The sequence below is a fragment of the Charadrius vociferus genome, unplaced genomic scaffold (genome assembly GCF_000708025.1).
Source record: "Charadrius vociferus isolate BGI_N301 unplaced genomic scaffold, ASM70802v2 scaffold142, whole genome shotgun sequence".
NCBI lineage: Eukaryota > Metazoa > Chordata > Aves > Charadriiformes > Charadriidae > Charadrius > Charadrius vociferus.
This window is the reverse complement of record NW_009647025.1, coordinates 834,105-852,969: the sequence shown is the minus strand read 5'-3', so window position 1 is coordinate 852,969 and position 18,865 is coordinate 834,105. Positions and strand designations below refer to the sequence as shown.

Sequence of the window (18,865 nt, the reverse complement as noted above, 5' to 3'; positions counted from 1 at the left end):
AATTATTTTTTTTTTCCAGTTAATATATGTATATATTATCATATGTATTTTTCTGGAGGCAAGTCTCTGAGCTTGGATGTGAAAATTGCTGCCCTTTCTGAGCTGGGGTGCCTGCAGCTCAGTGTCACTGCTTCTCCACTTCTGACCTGAGTGTGCTTCTGTGTAGCAGTGTTTTTTTCAGATAGAGAAGGAGAATCTTTCCTTTTACAGGTTAAAAAAAAAAAAAAGAAAGAAGCTAAATGCCATCCCCTCTCCTTTCAGTTCCTCACTACAGCTTTGTATAAGGATGGGACTGAATGAGTGGTTGTGTTGAATAATGACTTCCTCTCTCACCCCACTCCTCAAATATTTACGAAGATCACAAACATTTCAGTGGCTGTAGTGCCATCTAGAAATGTTGCCATACTTTCTTAAAAAACCAAGAGGGAGTAAAGAGACCAAATAAACATGGTAGAAACAAACAATGAGTGCTTACCCTCTTCAGAAGAAACCATTTCAGATGCTTACGTCAGCCATGGGGCTGTCACAACAGTTGCTCCAAGCAGAAATGAAATGCCTGTTTTTCTGAGTGTGGTGAGGGCTCTTTCTGCTCTCATTTATGTCTGGATCGGGCAGAAAATGCATTTCTTTGCATTTTAAAATGTGGTTTGTAGTATGCACAGCTTTCTTCATAATACTGTGTTTTCTTCTCTGTTTCAGGTTACAATGGCAGACCTAATCTTACAACAAAAAATGGAAATGAAAATGGAAATGGAAAAATAATACCTGGTAATAATGAAAAACCAAGTGGACAGAGAGTAATCAATGGCCCTCAAGGAACAAAGTGGGTAGGGTGACCTTCTCTCCAAATTCAAGATGATTTGGCCTTTTATTGTACTTACATTTTCATTAAGAAATGAGAGGATAATAGTGCCCTCAGTCAATGAAACTGTAAAGTGAGGTTACACTTGGTAATCTAGTTTCCACTGTTGCATTGAAATCTAATGAAAAATTGTGAATTTCATTATTGGAGCATTTTAAATGTCTGATTTAAAGCCTGATGGCTTGAATTTTCAACTATAGCATTACTCCCACAGATTTAGTGAAAATCATTTTATCCTTAAAGTCAGAGGGATTTAAGTTCCCCAGTGACTCAAGGATTGTCTGTTGTGCAGTGTGAGTGGGGACCGCTGGGGATAGCTGCTGTGAAGGACGTATTCAGCAATGCTTCTTCCAGACTCACACTCCAGGGAGAAGCTCATGAGCAAGAGTATTGAAATGTAAAGTTACTCCATAAGTGTCACAATGCTTTAAAGGTACATACGTAGGTATCTTTAAGCATTTTGCTGTTCATACAGACACATTTTCAGTGGTATTTTCAGAAGAGCTCAGATGCCATTGATAGGAAAGCTCCACTAGGTGCCTACAAGCCCAGACCTCATCTTTTAGAATCCTTTCCAGTGAGTTTATAACCACCCAACACAGCGAAGGAACTGGTGTTTCCTATGTGTTTGCCCAAACACTGAGCAGGAGGAGACCGTGACTAGCCTCCCTGGCATCAGTAGAGCTGCTCACACGCTGCATGACACATGGAGACATTTATTTTACAGCCACTTCAATCTTACCATTTGCATTAGAGGAACATAAAAAGGTCCATCAGGTATGTCACGTTCAAGGGAAGCATTTTGAAAAGCATGCCCAAAGCCCTTTAAATAGATTCCAGAAAGTGGGCTAGAAAGGTCCTTGGGAGGCCATGGGGCGTCTCTCTCCACGCCATCCGAGGAGGGCATTGCTGCAAGCAGGATGAACACCTTGTAAAGCAACAGGTTCTATGTGAATATCTGGGGCCTGGAAGTCTTCAGAGACTGATCTCATGATCTGCTGTCCCTCCTGCTGCATTCTTTTCTGTAGCACCAAATGTAAGTCTGTCTTGCCAACCTGGAACAACTGCTCACATCCTCTTCCCAGTTTCCTCCCAGCGCTTAACACCTTTTGCATTTTTGTATTCTGTGGCTCAGTGTCTGTTACCTCAGGTTCAAGCAGCATGCAGTTCAGCTATTTTGGGTTGAAATAACAATGATGACTGGATTTTAATGGCAGTTACCTCTTGAATTCAATCCAAACTCTCAGACAGATTTGTTTTATGAGACAGAGGCTTTTCTTCAGTCTCCTACCTCAATTAAAATACTTTAGCTACTTTGTTTTCACTGCTGTTTCGATCTAAATTAACTAGTTTGATTTCCCCTGCCCCCCACCCTTTTTTTTTTAATTAGTAGACATACTTTTAAATCCCATCTTCAAAAGGACTTGGGGTCATACTCAAATCAATATTACAGGAATCAACTTTAGGAGTTGCGCAGCTGAAGAAAATCAAGGGAGTTGCTCCTTTGCATGTGAGAGCTACAGTAGGCAATATGAATATGGTTGCTATGCAGCTCTGGAGTGCAGCTCCTGAGGATTTGCTTTCTTCAGCAGTGATTTTTCAGTGATTACTATACAATTAGTGACTCGCTCTTAAAAGTCTGTGGGTGTTGTAGCTATTCCTGAACATCCCACTTAGCATCTGAATTTCCCTGGGATTTCTGCTGCTGTGAAATTTCATTTCACCTCCTCTTGTGTTAGCTAAACTTGAGTCCATCTATTGCTTTTAGATTGTAGATCTTGACCGAGGGCTAGTGTTAAATGTTGAAGGAAAATACCTCCAAGATTCCCAAGGCAACCCTCTCCGAGTGAAATTAGGAGGGGATGGACGTACAATTGTTGGTAAGTGACAGCTTCCTTCTTACAGAAAAAAAAATCTACTGTTTTTGTGCACGGTACAAGTCTTTGAGCTGTTGAATGCTTCAGGCATCCTCAGGTCCCATGCAAGCCATTCGGAGTTGCTTATATCTCATGTCTCCATCAGGCAGTCAGCACATTTCAGGACCTGGGGAAACTTTGGGGCATCCTGTGGGGCTTCTGAGTATGAGGTGGCAAGAATCACCTGAGTCCGTCTCGCTTGTATTAGCATTAGAAAGGATTGCAAAACTGAGCCAGGATAAGGATTGATGCTTGTTTATATCTCTGTATACATAGAAATAATTATTCCCCACCACTAGCACTATACCAGCCATATGCATGTGATTTATTTTATTTTTTGTTCTGAAACTGACCACAAATAGTAAAAAATGCTCTGTGTGGTCTGTGAAAACACTGCTGTTTGCATACCAGTCCACCCATATAGATCTCTTGAATGCAAATTCAGTGCCTGCTGTTAAACTGGTCACCATTAATATTTGCAGTACCCAGAATTGGGCACAAAAATTTATCAGCATCTCACCAGCTCATCCCAGTTTTACCTTGCACATGGTTGGCATTAGGAAGCAGAATAGGGATTCCTTATACCTTTCATCAAGAGTTACGAGACTGACTTAGATTAAATGCAGGCACAGTCTGCACGTTGTGATTCTGCAGTGAAGCCTCTCTGCAGTCTTCCCAAGAAGTGTTTATCAAACAGCTGATAAAAGTGAACAGCACTGTAGTTTACCTGAGATTCTTCTGAACCATTTTTCAACTTCCTTAGCCATGGATCATTCCTAGATAACGACCACCTTCTCTGTCAGCTTGGTTAACAGGAGGCTGTAATCACAGTCTCAGTGCTCTTGTGGTATCTGCTGTTGATAGATACCATGCTATAAGCCTGAAATTGATTAATGGTGAGATTTTTTGGTTTTGTTCTTCTCTCCTAGATGAAAAGGGTGCCCCAATGGTGAGTCCTGATGGATTACCTTTGTTTGGACACGGCAGATTTAGTAAACCGGTAGCAAGTGCACAAGATAAACCAATAATAAGCCTTGGAGGGAAACCACTGATTGGTCTTGAAATGATTAAGAAAACAACCACTCCCTCAACTACTACTACAACAACACCCCCAACAACTACCACAACAACTACTACAACCACTACAACAACTGTTGCTACAACTACCACCACCACTCCTGAACCGACCACCACTGAACCACCCACTGAGAAACCACCCCCAACTTGTCCTCCAGGCACCTATGCACAGTATGATGATGAGGGCAACTTGCTGTTGGGGTTTGATGGCCTGCCAGAGTGCAACGCAGAAGGTAACTTCCTTTTGTGCTCTTTGGACTTCTTTGGTTGCGCTGTTCATACAGCGCAGCTGCACAAGTGTGAAGCAGGAGAGAATCTGCCTCTGAAGGTTTCTGTCGATGCGATAAGGTAGGAGCTGAGGTTAGAGCAGCTGAAGAAGGGTTTGGGTGTTAAATGGTTTTTCACTGGAAAATGTCAGCTTTCCTCAAAGTTGAAGTTTTTCATGGAAATATGTTGATTTCAGCAGAGTTCTCATCTTGTGTTGGATCAAGTCATGTCACATGTATTCATGCGCATGAGCTCATGTTTTGTGGTCAAAGCCCTCACCTATAATGAAGTCATCACTCCAGTTCAGGACAGGGAAGGACCTAATGGCACTATACATTTTGTCTATTTTGTGTTTATTTCTCACAATAAATTCTGAAAAGTTTCTCTTTTGAGCCATCGTGGAACTGGCTTTTGCAAAATGAGATTCTTGTTCTTTTGCCAGTCCTCAGAGAGAGAGATTGTCTGGCAGGAATGTAGCACAGCACAGATGATGCTGGGGCAAGACAACTCTGGCTCTGCACAGATAAGCCAGAGAGTTGTACACTAATTATCTTTCTCGTCTGAAAATAAAAACCAGGGTTGGTACGTGTCATTATTTCCCTGTAGCAGTTATACAAGCTTAAGACGTGGTGCCAAACTGAAATCCAAAGTAAACAAATATAAATGCACTGGAGTCTTTGGGTGTTGACCCGGTTCCTACCATGTTTTACCCTTTCATCACTTGAATGTTGTATTGCAAACCAGTCACCTGCTTATCTTGCAAAACTGGATCAGGGAGCACCACGGTAGTCCTTATCCTTTCCAGTCGTAGGTAATCCCCAACTCGGTCTACAAATGGGCAGTAGAAGCATGGCCGTAACCTAAACAAAGGGATGGCAGTCAGACATCTGCCAAGTGCAGTGGCCAGTTTTAGTGGGTAATTAAACCCCCTTATCTTTACCCTGTACACCTGTATCTCTGAAGCCTAAGTAGATTTCCAAGTAGGTCATGTAACCATCGCCTGAGAAGCTGAACTATCACTTTTGAAGAGTGTAGAAGATATGGGAAGATGTGAGTTCAGCAACTCACAGTAAGTCTAAATATGGCATCTTTGGAAAGGATCTCAGATGCAGAAGACTGAAAATTCCCTTACCAGATATCCTGGGTGAGTCACATATGTTATTACCTTGTACAGGTAGAATTACAATGATTTATAGTATTAATATTTATCTAACAATTAGCCCCCTGTTTGAATATGTATTTATGGAAGTGTGCATGCATATATACATATGCATAGATGTGTGTATACACACACACACAAACATATGTGTTTATAAATAACCACCATCATGAACTATTTCTTTGAAGATTTTTCATTTTCCCTAATTGTATTTACAAAAGTCTTACTGTATTTACAAAAGTCTTATGAATATTTCTTTATATGGTCAGCCTGGTATTTTCAAAGTTGCCTAAAGGGCACCGTGGGTTTTGGTACAGTTAGAGTTCTTCCCACTCCCACCAGCTCCTTTTGCTTATCTTAGGTGCTGCTTATATCCTGTCATGTTTCCTCTCTTTGGTCTGTGCTATTTCATACCTGAAGGACATCTTCTGAGTGTATATATTATAAGAACAATAAGAGTTTATGAAATATGGCTGGGTTAATCTGAGCATAGGCACCAGAAGCTGAACAACAAAAAGCTTTGCAGTATTATTTTTAGTAGAGTTGTGGGCTGGGGAATTTTCATGTGATATAATGAACATTTAAAAACATTCTGTTTGGGGTTTTTTTGCCCTCTACCAGATGAGCTTGCTGGATCCTTGAGCTTTCCTAGAGGCATGGATGAAAACTAGTCTTTTTACACAGGCTGTGTGTTCAATGAGAAAGCTCGTAAGTCACTCTGAAACTGTCTGGCATTTTGACAGTATGTCTGCAAATACATTGAAGTGGAAGACTGAAAGAACAAGATGTTGCTGGATTTCCATTTTTTACCTGCTACATAGCTTGAGCAATATTAATCCCTACCTGGCAATTATGAAAGTTTCTCTGAAGAGTAATTATTTGGATCTTCTTCTTTTCTTTTTTTTTTTTTTTTAATCCTGGTGACCTGCCTTAACATTTGACAAATGCAGCAAAACAACCTTCCTGTGCCAGAGGAACTTGCTTGAAAAGAGACCACCTTTATGGTATTTATTTAATGATGGCTGGTTTTGTTTATCAAGTGCAGTGCCTGTTTCAAGAGGAATAAACAACTACTACTTGAAGTATCAAAACATTTAATGCAGTTTTCCCTTGACCATTTCCAAATCATATTTTTATGTTTTCTTTCCCTTTAATCTGGGTCTGGAAAATACCCCAGATTATTTAATGAAAAACTCCTTCTGCCAAAGCTTGATACTTTATTGCTAAATGCTTTACTCCCAAGCAGCCGGGGACCGCAAGTGCCAAAACCCACTGCCAAATGTTCTGCTTAAGCTTTGGCAAATTTGCTTACTCTCTGGCAGGATTTTTGCTTGACCCAGCAGTATTTATTGTCAACATTTCAGTAAATTCAGCAGTCTTTAACTTTCAAGAAGGACTTTGACAACACGAACGTGATTTGTCAGTGAAGTCAGCTAAACTTTTTTCATGAACTCAAAAGGAAAAAAAAAGTGGAGTCTTAACCACTTGTTACATGTGATAAAATCAAGTGGTGGTTGCGCAGTCTGCTGTCCTTACAGATGCCAAAAGACTACGGCAAGCGGTCATAGCAAGACTTAGCCTCATCTGGTACTGGCAGGGTTCACTGAAGAGCTGTAGTAAAGGATGGTGGAGCCAACTGGAGAACTTCAGCTGGTGTATGCGGAGAAAATTATAAAGCGAGAGGTCTTTTGGAAAATACCCCCATCATCTTCATGCCACAGCTATTGCTAAAGAAGCACAGAAAGTGAAGTAGAAGATACCGAACAAGCACAAAAATAGAAAATAAAATTTGTTTATGCTGGATTGTACGTAGGCGAAAGGCTGACTAGCTAGTAGGTGTGTAGTTGAATCCTGCCTGTGAAGGACTTCAAATTTCTGCATATCTGAGCCTCTTGTTTATTTGGATGTAGTCAAAGATAAGTGCACGTATTGTAAACATTGTTTGATACGGGCCAACTGTGGTGAGAAGATCTGCAGAATTCAACAAAGGACCTACTTTTTCAGTGACTACCCTTACAGAAGTCAAGTGACTTCCAAGTGGATGATCTCCTGAAGAGTGGCTGCAGAAGTCTGCCATGAGAAAATGTCAGATTTTGTTATACGAAAGTCTGACAAGAATTAACCCATATCCTGTGTTTTCAAAACTTACTTTTACATTAAAATCACTACTATGTATTTAAAAGATACTTATTGTAGTAGAAAAAAGTCTTGTACAATAATTGTTGGTTCTAAATAAAAAAATCCCTGCAAAATGAAAAGGTATCATTCATTATATTTGTGAGCTATTTTACATTGGCAGTTGAAATTTTGCATTTTTTGCACTATTCGCTTAGTAAAAATAACATTGTTGCTTCCATTTCAAGGGTTACAGGAACATTATCAGTTTCTGTGTACTATCCTGAGGTCAAAACTGTCTTTCTCTTGTCTTTGGTCACACACTGGCCTCTCCCCAACCCCAGGATTTCATTGAAGACTTCTGATTGTAGCTGCAGTGGTTTCCAGCACAATGCTTTTGCGTTGTTTGCATTGCTTTTCATGGCTAATCTGAGCCTTGTGTACTCTTTGTCTTCCCTGTACAACATGTGGAGAAACGCATTTCTCAGAGCGTGCAGAGAAGCCTCCAGGATTCACATGATGGATGCGTGACCTGCAGAGATATTGAGATATATATTGATAATATATAGGCATAGGCGTCTGGGAAGTCTGTGGGCGCATTTGCATTGGCCTTTGGGGTGGATCAGGAAAGTGTTTTTATGTCCACCTCACAATCATCTCTTCTTGCCATGCTTTCGCTTGCATCGTGGAGCAATCTCGGTGTGCACAAACTGATTTCCTGTTGGATGAAACTAAAGCAGAAGCAGTGCTTTGGGATGACACGTATGTGCCCCAACCTCTAATGGGCATTCAGTCCACAGGATTGGACTCGGGCTAGTGCAAAGTAAAACCCTGGGAAATCCAGCACCAGTTACTTTATTCCACAAATCCATTCCGTTTGGGCTGCATTACTTGCTAGCATAGACACAGTCTGTAAATAACATGCTCTGTGGGTTGTTTGATTTTTATTCCCTGGCAAAATATTTGAATAGAAGTTTTCGGTTTATTTGAATTGCTTGATTGTTTGGGGTTTTTTTTGCACATAAATTTCTCACATTTGCTGCTCCTGAGACTATAAAACATAGTCAAATCCTGACCTGAGGGTTACGCGGTTGCTGGCAGCCTGCCTTTGCTCCAGAGCTCCCAGGGCCGGGGCAGAGCTCCTGGAAGGTGTATTACTCTCGATTTTGAGTAGCAGCCCTGAACCCATTTTCCCCCAGCAGAACTCCTGGCTGCTGCAGTTAGCTACTCAGCTGTTATTCTAAATATGCAGAACGGTTGTCACTGTGTTATGTGGAGACTAGGCAGTTGTCTTACTACTTTACATATCAACTGGCTAAAGATTTTTATTTTAGATTTTATTTCAGAAGTATTTTACTAGGAGGGTGAGGATGAGGCCATTACATTCTTACAGCGTTTTTTTTCTTTCTCCCTCAATAGATACATTCTCAGGACTGGATTCAGATGTGACAGCTACTCCAGAGGCATATGTGATATATGATGATGGTACTGTTTAAATGTAAAAGTCTATTGCAAGTGGCATGTTGGGTTTTTTCCACTCTTTCTTTGGAATTGGGTTCAAGGGGACAGGTTGGTGAATGGGAGCTTAAGCAAGCAGTGGTGAGCTGGAAAGGCTTTCCAGAGTCCTGCGTCACATGTGAAGTTCAAGGGTGCAAAGTCAACTGTTTCTGGGCATGAAGGTCCCTTTCTGTCGTTCTGCAGTCTAACAGAAACCTATTGTGGAAATAAATTATGTTCAGATCTGGGTCATACAGTCACCACTTCAATCTTAGACTTCTGTTGTACTCTGGTACAACTTCTAACTCCAGTCCACTCAAAGTCAATGAACTCTTCTAAAACAGAAAACCAAAATACAGCCTGAGCCCTGGAAACTTGAAATACCTTAGTGAGTTTTAAGCACTCTACAGCACTGTGAATATATTTTTTTGTCTTTTTTTTGATGCATAGTCTGCATTTAGACTATAAAACATGCTCATACTGAATGAGCTCACCTACGTATAAAATAATTAATCTGCTGTTTCATGTGGAATTTAAAGAAATTTGAAATCAGATAAAAGGAGAAGGGGGAAATATTTTTGCAATTATATTCATGCCATCTTGATACTATAATTCAGGACACACAAAACTTTGCTGAAGAGGAAGCCTCAAGTCCCAGCATTTAATTTTAAGTTTGCACAGGGAATGCAAATTCTCAATTACTGGAACTAGCACTCACTTTCTGCCATCACTGACTTCTGATGTTCTGCTGCTTTTAATCCTCAGACTCGTTCTCCTACCCCCACATATTAAAGCAGATAAGTACCGAACTCTGTTAAACTCAAAGTGTTCTAGTATTAGCCTTTTAGTAGAATTTATGGCTCTAGAATAATAAAAGTTTTTTTCTTTGTGGATGCAGTACTGGAGTCTTAAATCAAACTAACAAAAACAAAAAAAGGCATTTAAAAAGAGAGTGCAGCAACTGAGAGGAAGATGTCATAGACTTTATTGCTTTTTATTCTGATCACTTCATACTAAGTCCAAGTAAGAATGTGGGAAGGAGAGGATGAACTAAAAACTGCACAAGTCCTGCACGCTACGTTCCTTAAGTCTTCATGAAAGCAGAATGTCCTCAGTGCACAGGTCTTTTGCCAGGCCTCCCCTTAGGGGCAGGTCACCTGCAGAAAACAGATGCTTAAGCAGTTTAAGGAGAAAACACTCAAAAGCCATGAACAGAGTCCCACAGCCTGTGTAAGGACCCAGCAGGGATGAGAAATGCCTCTTGCCTTTCATTTTGTGTGTCCATCTGGTAGCACAGTAGCTTTTCAAAGAGCACTGGATATAATGGGACTGAGTATCGAGGAGGACTGAATCAGGAGATTCATGTATGCCAGTTTGCCTTCCCTCATGGCCCTAATGGGACTACGAATGGCAAGTACAAGACTCCACGCCTCTAAGTTGCAGGAAGGTTTAAGAGCAGTATGAACCAGTTCTAGCATTTTAGAATAATAACGCAGTGTTTTCTTACAAAGCCATTTTTTCACCCCTTTATATCCTTCCTTTGGCATCTGAAGGCTGTGGCCAGGGATTCGATTACTGTGCTGTCCTTCTTTGGGGATGGTAAGAGGAGGTGGCAGACAGACTGCATTCAGGATATTGCTGTATGAATACATATGTTTATTGTCACCCTTTTTACCCATGTAAGCAAGGTCTAAATCAGCAACACCACTAGTATTCTGAGGCAAAGGCTTTGCGCTCGCTGTCCATCAGTTTGGTAGAAACCCTTGCAAGGCCGAGGTGTGACCAACCCTGACGTAGAGGCCCACAGAGAGCGTGCGGCAGCTAGGGTAGGGTACGTGGCACTTCTTTGGGACTGTGGCTGGTGACAGAAATGTTTCCCTTCTCATAGTTAAGCCAAAATAACATGAAGCAAGCTAACATTTTCATCTTTTGTTTCCTCTGAAGACTATGAGTTTTTTGAGAGTACTTTACCACCAACCACCACCACTGTCAGAACCACCACTGCTTCTACAACAACAGAATCAGAAGTTGTCTACCCGGAGACTAGTGTTGTTGGCACCGGCCCTGTGTCAGAATATGATATTGCTGGGAAGAAACGGTTCACTGGTAAGGATGTCCTTTGGTTTATGTAGCTTACTACTTGGGCTGCAAAGAATTCTTCTAGCAAGGTCAGCCCTTAAGCTGAGACCATTGCACAAATATGTCCAACAGACTAGTGTGTGGTCCTTGTAAGGGCTGCCACCTGGGAAACCCAAACAGCAGCGCTTTGTTCATAGCTTTGATGCTTGCATGTCTACGTGTGGACCCACACCGATTTTGTTGAAGCAGCGCAAACCTCTTTGCACTCGTAAGAGAGCAAGAGTATCTTCTCTGGTGCTTGGTTCAGCTCAATTGCATCATTTTAAGTTCACACCAGTAGTTCAGTCAGTGCAGGTAGGTATGAGTCTTCCTCTGGGGGACCTAATTCTTTTCCACTGACCCGTGCAACCCTAGTTATTTCACCCACCTTGCACAAGCATGTGTGTCAAAGGTGTGCTTCAAAGTCAAGGAATGAATGGGATTTTGGATAGGAACTTTCCAAAAAGTAAAATCAACAGAGATAAATTTGACCTTGTTATTTGTATCTTTGCTCTGTGGAAGGAACTTGGTGAAGGAACCCCCAATACATTGACATGAGCCACGAGGCTGGCTTCTGTGTACGTGAGCCATTCAAGTGTGTATGTAGGAGTTGCAGCTCTGACTTCAGAGCTGCTCTGCTTCTTTGTCAGAGAAGCGACTGGGGGGCCAGACTGGAGGGATTTGGAGGTGGTAGGGCACTGCATTCCAGCCTCCACCCCATACTGGTGACCCCCTTGTAGCCCTTTACAAACCTCTGGCATTTGAACTGAGGTCAGGTCAGCTGCTGGCTCACCTGGCATTTCGGATAAGAGTTCAGGGCATGGAGAGTCAGCTTTGACTCATGTCTTGCCTTTCCTTCCAATATCCACAAGCTTCATGTGGCTTAGAGTGGAGCTCTGCTGCTGGAGTAAAAGATTTGTTTGTATATATGCCAAGACTTTTTCCAGTGCATCTTCAGTTTCCCTGTCCAAACAATTTCATGATGTTTCTATTTGGCTGTCTCACTGACAGTGCTTCTTGATTCATTTAGCTAGAGAGGCTAAAATTAACTTCATTGCAAAATCTGGAAAAAATCCCTTTAGGGCATGAAATCCAATAAGATAAACCAAGAAAAGTTGGTTTATGAACATTTCAGGGCACTAGAGAAATAATATTACCATTTCAATGAATTGTATTATTGCAACTGAATAAATATTTCCAAAGCAAGTTTTATAGTCCTTCGAATGTTACAGTGACTTTTAAGGTAATAAAAAGATGGATTAATCTTTTCCTGAACTGAAGTGCAATTCCAGTCAGTATAACGCTTTTGAAAATAGAAGTTACAGGTTGGGATCACATGCCAGGAAGGCAGGGACTCCTGACTCCTGGCCCCTTAGTACCCAGGGAACTACAGCAATAATCCCTTCATTTAACCTGGTCAGACTTCACCTCGGAATGACTCTTGTTCTCTCTGTCGTTTCACCCCAGCTTCAGGATGTTTGTGTAAGAGCCAACCACTAAGACCTGGTAAAGTCTTAGACGATCAAAGGCCCTGGCATGGATCTGTTCCCACATGTGGAAAGGCAGAGAGTTTGGGTGACATTTCCACCCCACCTTCAGAGCACCTGGAGGTAGCGTGCAGAAGGTCCTGCAGTCAGACCGCTCTCTTCTGCCTCTCGTAGCAAACGCGATCCTTCTGTCTTTGCATAATTGGGTACAGTTGTGAGTGTGGGCTAGACCTGAACATTGGCATCCCATTCCCCCTGCACTCAAATTGAGCGCGAGCCATGCTTTGTTGGCAGCAGGGAACCGTCTCTAGGCTGGGAGGGGAGGAATTTTAACATGCATCACAAAACTTGACTCTCTTCTCTTCAGGAAATTGCCAGCCTGTGTGCTACTCTGCAGTACCTACAAACTGTGAACTAAATGCCACCTTTCCCTGTCTCTTCCAGCTCCTTATGTGACCTATCTCAATAAAGATCCAGCAGCCCCCTGCTCCTTGACAGAGGCCCTGGAGCACTTCCAAGTGGAGAGCCTTGATGAAATTATTCCCAATGACCTCAGAGAGAAAGATCTGCGTCCCCTGAAAGCCCCTCACAACATCACTGTCGTGGCAGTTGAAGGCTGTCACTCCTTTGTCATTGTGGACTGGGCCAAACCTGCTCGAGGAGACATGGTAACAGGTACTCTCCTGAGGGTTGCTCTCCTCATGGGGTAGCAGGGAAGGGGAAGGTTTTCTTAAAGGACCATTTTTGCCTTAAACTGAGCCAACGGCTCATGAAGTTCTCATTCTTCTGCAATTTTCTGAGGGAGGTGAGCTACTTTCTGAGTAGCAAGAAAGGTCCCTCTGTCATCCCTCAGTGTCAGACTGACCAGCTCATGCTGGTCCAGCTGTTTAAAAAATTTTGCTGCTGCTTTTGTGCCAGCGGTTCCAAAAGCAGTACTTCTCACCTAGATGGTAGCTGTGATAGCACTTTCCTCAGCTGAGTGCTTTTGCCTCTAGGTAGTGCTGTCAGCATTACCATGGGCACCTCCCAAATCTGCCTTTGGAGCACCTTTCACACTTGGCTTCAGTTCGTGCCGAGCTTGGGTGACTGTCTGTCTGGAACCAGTCTGGGTCCTGCCTGGCTGTAAGTGTGCAATTGACTTCAAGAAAGAATCACAAAAGTCACCAGAAAGACACTAGAATAAATAAATACCCCAAATATTTTAGAAAATAATCAACCCCTGTTTTTCAGTGTCCAAAAGATCTGAAGTAAGCATTGGAAAAGGCCACTGCTTTGGTGCTAATGTCCAGTTTTTGAGGAGCCTGGCCCAGCTCTGCGGCTGACAGCGATGACAGAGGGGTGGGAGCTGGTGGAGCTGAAGCAGTGATAATGGTTGGGAATGGAGAAGGTATCACCTGAACAGGCTGTGTCGTGTCTGTCCCACAGCCTTTAATTCTTCAAGACTGTTGATCCAGTACCTTACCAAGCACAGTTTGCATAACATTTTTTTAAAAAAACCCACAGTATTTCTAAGTATATTAGTTTCTGCACAGTCAATGTATCACTTAAAACAGTGAATGTATTGCCTCTGTCATCGTTTTGCCTTTGCTGGTTTAATCCAGTATTTGTACCTGGGCACCATCCTCTGATATAATGCTCCATCATTATTAGCTAATGACAGGAAATCCTTGTAGCCTGGAATTTTCCAGGGGAGTTAGGCATCAAATCACTTGCATATTCAAAGATGCTTTCACTCCTTTTAATCCATAAAATCTACTACAACACCTAGGGATATTATTTATTTAAAATTTATTTAGAATCCTCACAACTATTTGTCTTTCCCATTTACAGGCTATCTGGTTTACAGTGCATCCTATGATGACTTTTTAAAGAATAAGTGGTCGACCAGGACTGCAGGGACTACTCATTTGCCAATTGAGAACCTGAAGCCCAACACCCGGTAAGGATTTGATCCACTCTTTTTCAGGTCTGTTAGGAAAGCAAAACAAATTTTGAGAATTGCCAATTGTTTTTCTTGGCCTTAGTATAAATGTTTACGTCTGATCTAGATTTCACTCATTCTGTTTGACAGCAAATTGTTATATAAACCGCACAGCTACTTACACGGTATCTTTACCACATTAACTCTGGAGCAGATGACTGTGTGTATATGCATATATGTTTATGTATATAAAAACATGTATCAGTAACAGAGAAAATGTTATTTTAAAAATGCGTTTTCTAGTCTTGCGCGTAACTGAATCAAATTTTCAGGGGAAGAGTATACTAAAGTGTACCCTTGGTGTGATGTGATATGGCCATTCCCACATACTGGCATGGCCAGGATTTGGTACCTAAGGGCTGGTGAGGAGAAGTGCTCTGGTCTGTTTTTGCTGGATGTTCACGAGTTGTACTGGAACAGAAGGCTTGGTGGTATATCATGAGGCTGTGGCAGTTGCTCAGAAGTCCGTTTGGCAAGAGCTTTAGGTGTTTATCTTGTGAAAAATTTCACTGAAACGGCAGAACAAAAAATGCATGCTTTGCGTGATATTGGAATAATTCATGGCAATTGGATGGAAAGTAAATGGCCACAAAGGAACTACATTAAAATTACTTCTTTTGACAGATAATCAGTGGCTCTCATACTTTCCTCTCAAATTCTGAGTCCAAAGTACTTTTGGTGCTGCCTTGGGCTAGGTGATTGCTCTTCAGTTGCTGATGCCTTCAGTCTCTTAGACACTGGTGGCAGGTGTTGCTTCTGCATTTGGTAACATGGGAGATGCACTGGGATTGTGGGCTAGGACTAGCACGCCTCACTTCATGATGAGCTGCAGATCAGAGCATCCGCTCCCAGGACAGGCACATCGGATTTGTGCCAGGGCAACACAGAAGAGAGAAACGGTGTCACCTAAAGTATCTTTTCTTTCCAAGATGATTCATAGATGAAGGGAAAGTTCTGTGGGTTAAAAGCAGTTAGTTGAGAACCTCAACCTAGAAAACAGAGAAGAATTGTTTGAGCACTGCCTTCATCTAAAGTCTTAATAGATTAAATAATAAGATAAATAAATTATGAAAAGTCAATGCAGTGTAGCATTTGGGTCTCAAATATGACCAGGCTTATTTTTTCTGACCACTTTACAGTGCTTCTCCACACAGGTCTGACTTTAGCATAAACTCACACACACCTTGCCCCTGCAGCTGCTGCTGCTGGCCCTGAACATCCACACACCAAGACATCACAGTACGTGTTAGGAAGGGGGTGCTGCTCCCCTGTCTCCTCCCTGGAGATTTCCCTCCAACCAAAGAGTTCTCTGGGGACAGGGCATCCCTTTGGGAGAGCCAGCACTGGAGCAACTTCAGCAGCAGCTCCTTAGGCAGGTGCACCAGGGACACATCCACCAGAGGACCAAAGACCCGAGAAATTAGCGAGGAAAAGGTGTATGGAGAGGCAGGATAAGCATACACAGGAAAACCAAAGAGTTAAAAGAAAAAACAGAAATAAGATGTTACAGGAAACGTGTTGTGCCATTTTATCCTCTGCTTTTCTGTCTACAGCACTGTCAGTCACACACTTCATGAGACTTTTTCTCACATATCCAAGAGATAAAAAAAGGCAACCTTTTTTGAAGATTAATAATCTAGACCATCCACCACCAGCGTGGATGGTGGATTAAAGCAATATTACTTGCACAGTAGGGAGCTGCAGTTGAATGCGCTGCATCTGCTAGTGCCCTTGTTATAAAACATCATTGTTACAAAAGTATGGAGGGAAGCGTGGGGCACAGTTTATCTGTGGGTTTAACCCATTATAACAATAAGGAAGATGTCTGAGATCTCGTACACTCTGTTCCTAGATAGTGAGAGAAGTGGGTGCAGACCCTCCTGCCTTTGGATGTCCACGTCCTTGTGCCTTGAGGACATCCTTTCCTTAAACCTCTCTCCTGCCACTAGTCCCAGTTCCTGCCTCCACATCCCAGACTCCTGTACATCCCCAGTCCTTTTCCCCATCACCAGTTTTCTATAGCCTCTCCTCTGCTCCCCACCTCTCACCCTGTCCCCCATGCAGGCCAGGGAGGCATTGCCCATACGCCCCAGCTTCTCCATCTCTTGCTTCTCTGCCATTTCCAACTTCCAGCCCCAGCTCCTCACCTCTTCACTGTCTTTCAATCAGCCGTCCCTCTCCTGCTGCCCCAAGGACAGCGTTAAAGGCCAGCGATAGCTCTCTGCTTCTTGTGCCCAACATCTCAAGGGCTCCAGGTCACCAAAAGTGCAGTTGCAGTGAAAGCCCCCAGGAGTCCTGCAGCCACTGTCCTGTCTGTGCTTGGTGCAGGGGAATTGATGGGAATTGAGCTGCTGACCTGTGATACATCTGCCGAGACGTACGTTAACTCCAGGCTTCAGAAGGTCACGATTTAGCTTTATTTGAATGGATCAAGGTTATAGGTTCATGCATCTCCGTGAACCTTGTAACTCCCCTGTCAAGTGTGAAGGTTCTGTTTCAAAGTAGGGAGGTTCAAGCAGGTGCTATTTGTTTTAAGCGTGTTATTTCTCCAGCATCTTACTGAAGAATGGTATAATCCATTGGCCTCTGTTGTACGCTCTGCGGAGGCAGTAAAGTCTTCATGTGGGGTCTGTGGTGGAGAAGGAGGGTTCTTTATAACAGGGAAATTGTGTGTATCGGACAATCTCATTTACATTCTCCAAATCCACAGACTGAATTGATTGCATATTTTTTGTCTTAAAAATAACTCCCTAACCACTGGGAAAAGACCCCATGCCTAACTAAGAAAATATGGCATGAAATCTGAAGCTAGTCTAAAAATTTTGTGTTTGCATTGTTAGTGCATTTTGTGAGAAATCTCTGATTAAGTCAGATTTACTTCATGCAGTTGCTATTGACTGCTCGGCATCCCATGAGGGTGCCATTGGTGGTGCAATCTTGTGGCATCCACAGCGTATCAGAAACGGGTTGGCATCTTGGCAGAAGTCAGCCCCAGAGGTTTGAAGCTGTCAACACGTTCTGGAAAACATCTGCCTGGTGTTTACGTTTTACAAACAAAACGGAAGTCTATGTTTAACCCGTGTCATAAGTTTTCTTCTAAGGCCTGGTCTAACCTCCATTTGAGATGTGGAAGTTTTTCCATTAGCAAAACTCTGGTCAACTTCAGTGGGCACAGGAGCTGCTTCCTTGTGACATGTGAATGTAAACACTAAAATGACTTTGAACCTTATTAAATCTTAAAAACAGCAGTCTTGACAGTGTCCCTTCCCTATCCTTAATTCTCAGCCGTCACAGAAGACTGATGCGAAGGGCTGGACAGCATCTGCTCAACCGCTAAATCCCATCTCCTGCAGTCACAAACATTATAATCCTTGTCATAAACATTTCAATCTCTTTCTTGAGCAGGGTTAGCCTTTTTCCTGCCTTTCTGCAGCAAAGCTGTGTCAGTGCCTGATGGGAGTGGCTAGATAGTCTCATGATTTAAAACACTGTCCTTTACCACCATGTCTCCATGTCTCATCAAATCTTCTTCTCTGCCCACTTGGTTTTTGTTCCCTCCAGGGACATTTTGATCCCACAGTGCCTGCTACCAATTCCAGTGTTGTACGGAGCATTTCATAGGTGGCTCTCAAACATTTACTCAGGGCTCACAACTGCAAACAGAGCCTGGATCTTCTGGCTCTGGGGGCCAGATGCAGTGAAAATTTCTGTTCCCTTTCTGTATCTCCATTAAAGCAAAGCCGCAGTATGTCCAACAAGTAGCATCAGCCACAACTGGCTGTTGTGTATCACCAGACAGCACAAGAGGTCAGGTGTCAATGAAACCCGTGTCCTGTGCAACAGGTAGAACTGTGTGGGGCATACCTACCTCATACCAGCTGTGTAGGAAGCTCTTCTTCCAGGTCTGCTCTAGTGTCTTATTATAATATTTGTTGAAAATATTCGTGGTGGATGTAGTGCTAGGCCATTTTGATGGAGGGAGACACTTTGCACGAGCCCGTGAACCTGCAGGCAGCTCATTTACGTGTTTTTCTTCTGGAGGGACGGTGCAGTTGCAGGAGGAGGGTTTCAGCCCCTGCTGCCCTCTCCACATGCTCATGGGAGGAAACCTGTGGGTCCTTCCTGACCCTCTCCCATCCTCTTTTCCCCTTCATCCGCCAATCCCACTGGGCAGCGGGTCTGTGGGGTGCTGTCACATCGGCTGGTCCCCTCCCTTTCCCGGGCAGCGCGTGGCTCTCCCTCCCAGACACCTGCGTGTACCCTCTGCACACCCACCCTCGCGTTGACCCAGGAGGTCCGGCAGCAGCCGTCCCACCATCCCCGTGGCTGGCATGCGGTCGTGGTGCTATGGGTCCTGCCCCGCCAGCACCTGCGGACCGAGCTGCC

At 43.1% G+C, this 18,865-nt stretch overlaps 1 protein-coding gene across 1 annotated transcript in view; it reads left to right on the top strand.

Annotated features, from left to right (window-relative positions):
• The window catches only part of FNDC1 (fibronectin type III domain containing 1), a 44,532-nt gene that overhangs the window by 13,332 nt on the left and 12,335 nt on the right, over positions 1-18,865 (top strand). The window contains exons 9-15 of the mRNA XM_009895539.1: positions 700-827; positions 2,631-2,742; positions 3,708-4,088; positions 8,816-8,881; positions 10,838-10,999; positions 12,943-13,173; positions 14,329-14,437. Coding sequence (XP_009893841.1) covers positions 700-827; positions 2,631-2,742; positions 3,708-4,088; positions 8,816-8,881; positions 10,838-10,999; positions 12,943-13,173; positions 14,329-14,437 — 1,189 coding nt within the window. The remainder of the gene's footprint in view (positions 1-699; positions 828-2,630; positions 2,743-3,707; positions 4,089-8,815; positions 8,882-10,837; positions 11,000-12,942; positions 13,174-14,328; positions 14,438-18,865) is intronic.